This window comes from Procambarus clarkii, chromosome 24 (assembly GCF_040958095.1).
Source record: "Procambarus clarkii isolate CNS0578487 chromosome 24, FALCON_Pclarkii_2.0, whole genome shotgun sequence".
Lineage (NCBI taxonomy): Eukaryota > Metazoa > Arthropoda > Malacostraca > Decapoda > Cambaridae > Procambarus > Procambarus clarkii.
The window spans coordinates 22,767,334-22,777,348 of NC_091173.1; the positions used below are offsets into that span (position 1 = coordinate 22,767,334).

At 47.4% G+C, this 10,015-nt stretch overlaps 1 protein-coding gene across 1 annotated transcript in view; it reads left to right on the forward strand.

Annotated features, from left to right (window-relative positions):
• The window catches only part of obe (activating signal cointegrator 1 complex subunit obelus), a 565,443-nt gene that overhangs the window by 182,925 nt on the left and 372,503 nt on the right, over positions 1–10,015 (forward strand). The window contains exon 18 of the mRNA XM_069330748.1: positions 1,850–2,070. Coding sequence (XP_069186849.1) covers positions 1,850–2,070 — 221 coding nt within the window. The remainder of the gene's footprint in view (positions 1–1,849; positions 2,071–10,015) is intronic.

Sequence of the window (10,015 nt, forward strand, 5' to 3'; positions counted from 1 at the left end):
CATTATTGTTCTGACTCCTTTTGCCACTTTAGCACTCATAATCTCATTTTTCTTCTTAAGTATAGTGCATATTGTTGATGTGGCTTTGTTGTACTGCCTACAAAGTTCAACAACACGTGTACCGTTCTCATGCTTCCGAATGATCTCTTGTTTCTCCTCTATTGTCATCCTCACATGGGCTTTCTGGCCTTTATCCTTACCACTGGCTTTCTTGGGACCCATGGTGAGATATATAATAACAAATTGTATAGTCAAATCACCAAAAATCCAACAAAACACTGAAAATCCGCGAGAAGAATTGATGTGGGGTAGTCACTGGGTGCGAGACAATGGTAAACTGAGGGGCGGAGGGGCGACGATCGCCGAACCACCACGCGCTGGGTCGGCCTGTACGTGTATCAACAAACTCGTGTCCCGAGGTAACCCTCGCGTTCCGAGACATATTTTCCGAGGAAATCCTGCTCGTATTCCGAATACTCGCATACAGGGACACTCGCATTCCGAGGTACCACTGTATTTGAGAGAGTGATCAGGAGTCAGGTCACAAGTTTCATGGAGACCCATGACCTCCACAATCCAGGCCAACATGGATTTAGAGCAGGAAGATCATGCCTCTCACAGCTACTTTACCATTACGGCAAAATCACTGAGGCATTAGAAAAAAAACAGAATGCAGATGTGGTATACACAGATTTCGCAAAGGCATTCGATATATGTGACCATGGAGTGATAGCACACAAAATGAGGTCAATGGGAATAACTGGTAAAGTAGGACACTGGATACTCAGTTTTCTGTCGAACAGAACACAGAGAGTAACAGTCAACCATATAAAATCGAGTCCAAGCGCAGTTAAAAGCTCAGTACCTCAAGGTACAGTCCTTGCACCACTGCTTTTCCTTATTCTCATATCAGATATAGACTCAAATACAAGGCACAGCTTCGTATCATCCTTTGCAAATGAACCAAAAATCAGCATGAATATTAACTCTGCTGAAGATATTGAGCAGAGTAGGAAATTAGAAACTCCGTTTGTTAGTGTAGCTCTCATGTAAAGGATTTGGGAATAATGATGTCTAGCGACCTAAATTTTAGGGAGCATAACTAAGCAAATATTGTGGCAGCCAGGAAAATGATAGGATGGATTACGAGACCTTTCAAATCCTGGGATCCCATCACAGTGGTTGTACTCTTCAAATCACTTGTGCTGTCCTGTCTTGAGTACTGCTCAGTACTCAAATCCCCATTCAGAGCAGGAGAGATTGCTGAAATAGAGGGCGTACAGAGAACATATACGGGATACATAAACAAGATAAAGCATCTAAATTATTGGGATCGTCTCAAAGCTCTCTGAATGTACTCGCTAGAAAGACGATGGAAGAGATATCAAATAATATACAAGTGGAAAATACTGGAGGGCCAGGTCCCAAATTGGCAAAGTAAAATAACAACATTTTGGAGTGAACGATATGGAAGAAAATGCAGCATAGAACCAGTGAAGAGCAGGGGTGCCACAGGCACAATTAGAGAGAACTGTATAAACATCAGAGGTCCACGGTTGTGTTGAAGTAGCCCGTAGCAACTGTCTAACTCCCAGGTACCTATTTACAAGTAGGTAACAGGCACATCAGGGTGAAAGAAACTGCCCATTTTTGTTTCCGCCTCCACCGGGAATCGAACCCGGAACCTCAGGACTACGAATCCGAAGTGCTGTCCACTCAGCTGTCAGGCCCCTGTCACTACGAGTGTAGCTCTCATCCTGTAACTACACTTAGGTAATTACATGAAGTTTTGAATAAAATTACTGCATATGATTTGTTCTTTGTATAATTTTGTTTTCTATATTTTCAGGTAATGGTCTTTGTTCATGCCCGTAATGGTACTTTACGTACTGCTGAAAATTTGATTAAGTTGGCTCAGGAGATGGGCAAGACCCAAGACTTCCTTCCAGATGATGGACCAGATGTTACCCGAGCTCGCAAAGACATAGGCCGATCAAGAAACAAAAAGCTGGCAGAGTTATTTGAATCTGGATTTGGAGTTCATCATGCTGGTCTCTTAAGAGCTGACAGGTATCAGTATTGTTGGTAAATGATTAATCCAACACCTGTTATTAGAGGTTTTAATGGAATTTATGCTATGGAATTCATTATTAGATATGTAAGATGTATATGTTGACATTAAAAGAATAGTAGTCAGTAAGTATTTGAACAGTGACAGTTTCTGTTGTTTTGGTTCTCTGCTCCAAGACATTGGATTTAAAATGAAGTAATATATGTGAGGTTAATGTGCAGACTTCCAGCTTTAATTTGTTGGTGAACTACAAATACAACTACATTGGGTGAACTGTGTTAGAATTAGTCTTTTTCTGTGGGGAGCCCCTACGGCTCCCTGGAGCTTATCGGACTAATGTATGTTATATTAGACCGGGACATTAGCTATGGAGTTCAGACCTACCAGGGACCAGCACCAGAACCTAGCCCCTTCAGAGAGGTTTCAGGGATCAATGGCCCTGGAAAACCCCATATGGTTGGGGTTTTTCCTTATCTGCCATCGACCGGGGTTTGGCACCCAGAAAGGTAGGCATAACAAAACAAACTCCACATGGTAAGAAACTAAAACAAAAAACCAAACAGAGAGGTAGAAACTCCCTACAATCCCAAAGAAACAAGCAATCACAATACTGCCGCGCTGCTCGTCCTTGCAGCCCTCCCCGCCCTGAAAGGAGGACGGGTTCCCAGACCTTACAGTGCCGGCTGCCTAGCACCAGTTCGTAAGCTAATGTCAACTGGGACAGACGCTTCTTTCTCTCGGACAACTGAGACGGACAGTTTCATAGGTGGTGTTTGCTTTCATGGCATTTACTGCTGTGTTTTTGTGTTGTGCAGTGGCCAGGTGTTCCTCATTAGTACCGGGGCTGCATCCGCCTAGGAGCTTCCTTCCCTAAGCGCCCTGTGAGTACTGCCCCTGTGTGACAGGGTTATCTTCCCTGGGGCGTTCGGGAACCATTCCCGTTGAGATTCTTGCTGCTAGATATTTGCCTCGCCCTTGAGGCCAGCTGGGGCTTAGGACCCTTGTTTGGTCTTGGGTAGGGACCTGTATTGTGCTGGTTAGGGCGTCAAGGTGTTGTAACTACACTTAGGTAATTACTTGAAAATAAAAGTACAAGCCGCCGACCAGTGGGCAGAGAGCACCACGCCGGCCAGGCAAAGAAGGCACAAAACTGCATCAAAAGGCCCACCTCGACAACAAGACCTCAAAGTCCCAGCACGACCACAACATGTGCCAAGACCCAAAAAGATCAGTCTGCAAGCCAGGAAGACCCCGGAACTCCAGAAGGCAGAACCGGGTCACACATGAGGAAACAAAGTCCCCAGAACCTACAAAGGGAGCCCAAGAGGAAGAAACCTCCAGAAAGAAACCAAAGAACCCAAAAGAACCCAGAATCGAATCAGGGGGAGCCCAAACCACCACATTTGCCAGAGGAGAAACACCACAGAAAGGCAAAGCACAGCCCCCAGACAGAACCCCCAGGGAAACGGTCATAACAGACCAAAAACTGAAGGGACAAGGTGTGGGAGCAAGCATAACAGCCAGGGACACTGAGCCCAAACCCAAAGGCCAAAAAAACTCACTCAAGAAGCTCGCTCGCACACCCAGTTGCATGTAAACAAACCACAACGCCGCCTTGGTGGCCATGCCGGGAAACCGGCAGACGAAAATGGCCACCAGAACAGAGGGCTGTGACCGACGCTAAAGATACGAAAACACGCCAGCAAAAGTGGGAAGCAAGCAGACTGGATGGGCGAAAAACTCTGTGTAAAAGCAGAAAACCCAGGCAGGGGCAAACTGCCCCAGAACTGCTAGCAGGCATCCCCCACAGCCCCGGGAACCAGCAACAGAGGCCCCGGGGTAGAGCCGTCCTCCAAGCCCTCCGCCCTTAAAGAAAAGGAAGAGTCCATGGGAAAGGCAGCAAGAAAGGGCCGCTGGTAAGACCCAGAAGCCTTGGCAGGAAGAAAAGGCTCGAAAACCTCCGTCCCCCAACCCGAACGGGGCAGCCCCCGAAACCTCCCCGAGTCTCGGCCCCAACTAAACCCCGCCCCGAACCCAGAAACCAGCAGGCGGTCCAGAGCTGGGAACAGGGAGGGAAAGGGGTGAACAGCACCTAACCAAAACGGGGCGGCCTGGGGGCATCCGAGTGGGAAACCAATCTAGCATGTTGCAGCAACCTAACCTAGCTTGCAACATGGATGCCGCCTGTACTCTGAACAGTAATAACATCAGGAGAGTACTGGAGAACAAGCAGAGAATATCTCTCGCAAGACTCTGGGTCAAGGTGTCAGTGACCCAACAGGCAACATGATGGAGGTAAAAGTGGCGACTGTCATCCTGAGACAAGGGCACAGCGACCAACGATCCCGTACAAGACGAGTTGGAACCCGGAAGACACATTCAATGGTTCACTGAGCCCAGACAGGGGTTTCTAGGGTCCGTAGGCTGACTGCTACGGGAAGCCCAGGCAAGGTGTTGCTAACCGGTTAAGAAACCCAAAAATAACAAGAGGGTAGAGGATAGCACTGAAAACCCCTGCGACATGTACAATCACAGGGGCCTAGCAGAGGGCTGCCAAACAATACCAGTGGAACTATAGCCACACTAGGCAGACCCCCTACCAGGCAATTGAAAAGAAAATCAAAAGAAAAAACCCGCAAAAGTACACCGTCTCCAGAGGCAACTGGAACCGGTCGCCGCTTAGGTGGCAGGCTGTGCAACACCTTGACGCCCTAACCAGCACAATACCAGTCCCTACCCATGGCCAAACAAGGGCCCCAAGCCCCAGCTGACCCCAAGGGCGAGGCAAATGCCGAGCAGCAAGAACCTCTACGGGAAATGTTCCTGAATGCCCCAGGGAAGATAACCCTGTTACGCAAGGGCAGTACTCACAGGGCTCTTAGGGAAGGAAGCCCCTAAGCACATGCAGCCTTGGCACTGATGAAGAACACCTGGCCACCGCACAACACAACACACGGCAGTGAACGCCACACAAGGCAAACACCGCCTAGGAAACTGAGGCCAGAGAAGCATCTATCCCGGTTGACATTAACTTACGAACTGAAGCTTGGCAGAATGGCGCAGTAGGTCCAGGGCTCCCTCCTCCCCCTTTCGGGGCGGGGAGGGCTGAGCGGACGATCGGCGCGGCAGTAAAGTGTGATGTTTGCTTGTTTGTTTGTTTCCTTGGGATTGTAGGGAGTTTCTACCTCTGTTCGGTTTTTTGTTTTAGTTTTTTACCATGTGGGGTTTGTTTTGTTATGCCTACCTTTCTGGGTGCCTGGCCCCGGTCGATGGCAGATAAGGAAAACCCCAACCACAAGGGGGTTTTCCAGGGCCATTGCTCCCTGAAACCTCTCTGAAGGGGCCAAGTTCTGGCGCTGGTCCCTGGTAGGTCTGAACTCCTTAGCTAATGTCCCGGTCTAATATAACATACATTAGCCTGATAAGCTCCAGGGAGCCGTAGGGGCTCCCCACAGAAAAGCTGGTTTAGCTGGATAAAAAATCGGAGCTGGGTTAACTTGCTGCCGATGTTGCACTATCCGGACAGTCAGCCGGATAAGCATTGAATTGTCCGGATATGAAAGTCATGGGGCGGGCCGTACCGTATTAATCCCATCTGGCTGTGGCTCAAGGCACATAGTGGAGGAGGTGGGGGGGGGGGGGGTGGTGTCGGGAGGGTGGGAGAGGAGCGTTTTAGGAATTACCATTAATTTTACAACAATTCATCATAGTCAAAAACAAAAGAAATACTAGTAATTATGTAATAACAAAAATATATTTTTCCTAAAAACAATGTGAACAGGGTGACGTTTCCTTAAAAAATATTGAGTTTTTTCCTCCTGGCGGCCTACGCAACGTGCTATAGCTGCCCCAAGTGGACCCGTCCAACTCTGGTCAACCCATGTGCTCCCGTCCCTCGTGTTATACCACAGTGTCGCGCCATTAGTGAAATATATTTTTAAATATGTTTTTTATTTTCGTAGTAACTTGGAACATTTTTGGCCAAGACTATGTCTGGTAGTAGCATCAATCATTCTGGAGGTGTTAAGAGGAAGAAGGTTGTCCTAATAATTAAAGACAAGTTACGCGTTATACACCTCAACCAGTGAGGCTTCAGCAGCTGGCAGTCAAAACTAACTTTGCTTAATGAACTGTACAGTAATTTTAAGTGTTAATTTTAGTGTTGTGTTAGTATAGGTTACGTAAATTGTTAAAATTCTTAACTTCAAGATGTGTGGCATCAATCAAGAAGACGAACACCAACAAGGTAAGTTGAGGTTTGTAGTTGAATATTTAATAATTATATGTGGCAAGGCAATTCAAATTATGTTGTTTGCAGTATAAAAATAGTTGGAAATGGTCACTTTTAGACTCAAAGGTGAAAAGTACCATTATCCGGAACACGTGAATATCCGGCTAGGGGTCCTTCTCATATAGTCCGGATAATCGAGTGGAAACAGTATGTATGTTTTCATACATTTTGTGTGTATGTAGGTATGTATGTATATATGTGTATATGTGTATATATATGTCCATGTATGTATGTATTTATATACAGTATATACATTTTTTTTCGGAAGGGGTTCCGTTCCCTTCGCTGTTGATGGGGCGCTGGAGGGGGGTGGGCAGCTTGCTCTATTGGCTCTCGCTTGTGGTTGTCTTCCGGCCTCTGGTGGCGTCGGGCAGCTTCTTCCCCTTTGGGGGGTTCGGGGCTGGTGGGGTGGGCTTCTTTCCCCACGCTTCGTCATATCATCTTGGTGTGGGTGCATTTGGACGTGTCGTTCCGCCCTCATCCTTCCGAGGTTCCTGCCTGTTCTAGTGCAGACACGGGCCTTGCGGTTCTTCTGGACTTATGCAGTCTGCGTCCTGGATTCTGTGCCCTCATCGGAAGACTGTTGTCTCCGGTCCAGCTTCTGTTTTGGGCCGGGTGCGTAGATGGTGTCTCTGGACCTCCAGGTCACCTCTTGGCACGTTCTTCTCTAGGGTTCCGGCACAGTTGGTGGTGGGGGCTTCAGGCTTGCTACTTTTGTTGCCTTCCCTAGTTTGTAATTGGCACTTAGTGTATACGCATCTTTACCGGATCATGGTGACCTGTCTACGTCTGCTCGGGATTCGGTTTCTGGCCTACCTCGACGACTGGCTGCTCTGGGCTCCCAGTCGGTTCGCTTGTCTGCTCGCCAGGGGTGTGGTTCTTTCCAGATCGCCGAGTTCAGATTCCTGATGATCTGGAGGCCGTTCCATCTGGTTCCTTCCCAGGTTCGGACCTGGCTGGGTCTTGTTTAGGACTCTTGGACTGCTTCCTTGTCTTTCCCTCTACAAGTGTTGCTGCGGCTGTGGTCCCGCCTTCGGGTGTTTATGAGGGGGTGCCGGGTTGCTCGGCGGTTGCTTGAGCAGTTGTGCGGGAGTCTGAACTTCGCCGTGCTGGTCTGCCCATCAGGTCAGGTTTGGCTTCGGCATCTGTTCAGTTCCTTTGGAGACTCCCCTGAAGATGGCACAGTACAGGCCTGACAGAACATGACCAAACTGAAGATGGCTACAGTACAGGCCTGACAGAACAGTGACTAAACTGAAGATGGCTGCAGTACAGGTGTGACAGAACATGACTAAACTGAAGATGGCACAGTACAGGTGTGACAGAACATGACCAAACTGAAGATGGCTGCAGTACAGGTGTGGCAGAACATGACCAAACTGAAGCTGACACAGTATAGGCATGACAGGCATCACAGGGGCCTCGTAGCCTGGTGGATAGCACGCAGGATTCGTAATTCTGTGGCGCGGGTTCGATTCCCGCACGAGTCAGAAACAAATGGTCAAAGTTTCTTTCACCCTGAATGCCCCTGTTACCTAGCAGTAAATAGGTACCTGGGAGTTAGTCAGCTGTCACAGGCTGCTTCCTGGGGTGTGTGTGTGTGTGTGTGGAGGAGAAAAAAAAAATAAATAAAAAAATAAATAGTAGTTAGTAAACAGTTGATTGACAGTTGAGAGGCGGGCCGAAAGAGCAAAGCTCAACCCCCGTAAAAACACAACTAGTAAACACAGAACATGACCAAACTGAAGTTGGCACAGTACAGGCGTGACAGAACATGACCAAAGGAGATACCCAATAGACCATGACATCTATGGGACATCAACTTCAGGCACTTATTTCATGCAATGAATTTGCATCTAAGTATAATTCATGAAAACTTTATTTGTTAGTACATTGTGTGTGTCCAGTTGCTTTTGGTGCTCTAATATGGGGAGTATTCTGAATGTATAAGAAGGGGCTCTAATATGAACACGGTTCAACTGTTATGGATGTAAATAAAGTACCCTTAAATTACTGCTGCTGATAGCCTGCACCTCAACTTCCTGCCCATTGTTTCATTTAATATCCAATGTGCAGGAGTGCAGAGCTGAAGTAGCAAACATCATGTTACTGTTAAAAAAACCAGCGTTGAATGTAATGAAACGCCATTTTCTGGGTGAGACCTGGAGGCTCCCCGGAGCTATACCGCGCTGATGTACTCACCTAGTTGTACTCACCTAGTTGTGTTTGTGGGGGATTGAGCTCTGGCTCTTTGGTCCCGCCTCTCAACCGTCAATCAACAGGTGTACAGATTCCTGAGCCTATTGGGCTCTATCATATCTACACTTGAAACTGTGTATGGAGTCAGCCTCCACCACATCACTTCCTAATGCATTCATTTGTCAACCCACTCTGACACTAAAAAAGTTCTTTCTAATATCTCTGTGGCTCATTTGGGCACTCGGTTTCCATCTGTGTCCCCTTGTGCGTGTGCCCCTTGTGTTAAATAGCCTGTCTTTATCTACCCTATCATTTCCCTTCAGAATCTTGAATGTGGTGATCATGTCCCCTCTAACTCTTCTGTCTTCCAGCGAAGTGAGGTTTAATTCCCGTAATCTCTCTTCGTAGCTCATACCTCTCAGCTCGGGTACTAGTCTGGTGGCAAACCTTTGAACTTTTTCCAGTTTAGTCTTATCCTTGACTAGATATGGACTCCATGCTGGGGCTGCATACTCCAGGATTGGCCTGACATATGTGGTATACAAAGTTCTGAATAATTCTTTACACAAGTTTCTGAATGCCGTTTGTATGTTGGCCAGCCTGGCATATGCCGCTGATGTTATCCTCTTGGTATGGGCTGCAGGAGACAGGTCTGGCGTGATATCAACCCTCAAGTCTTTTTCTTTCTCTGACTCCTGAAGAATTTCCTCTCCCAGATGACACCTTGTATCTGGCCTCCTGCTCCCTACACCTATCTTCATTACATTACATTTGGTTGGGTTAAACTCTAACAACCATTTGTTCGACCATTCCTTCAGCTTGTCTAGGTCTTCTTGAAGCCTCAAACAGTCCTCTTCAGTCTTAATCCTTCTCATAATTTTGGCATCGTTCGCAAACATTGAGAGAAATGAATCTATACCCTCCGGGAGATCATTTACATCTGTGGGACTCCACTGGTGACTTCACGCCAGTCGGAGGTCTCACACCTCACCATAGCTCTCTGCTTCCTATTGCTTAGGTACTCCCTTATCCACTGGAGCACCTTACCAGCTACACTTGCCCGTCTCTCCAGCTTATGTACCAGCCTCTTATGCGGTACTGTGTCAAAGGCTTTCCGACAATCCAAGAAAATGCAGTCCGCCCAGCCCTCTCTTTCTTGCTTAATCTTTGTCACCTGGTCGTAGAATTCTATTAAGCCAGTCAGGCAAGATTTACCCTCCCTGAACCCATGTTGGCGATTTGTCACGAAGTCCCTTCTCTCCAGATGTGCTACCAGGTTTTTTCTCATGATCTTCTCCATCACCTTGCATGGTATACAAGTCAAAGACACTGGCCTGTAGTTCAGTGCCTCTTGCCTGTCGCCCTTTTTGTATATTGGGACCACATTCGCCGTTTTCCATATTTCTGGTAGGTCTCCCATCTCCAGTGACCTACTATACACTATGGAGAGTGGC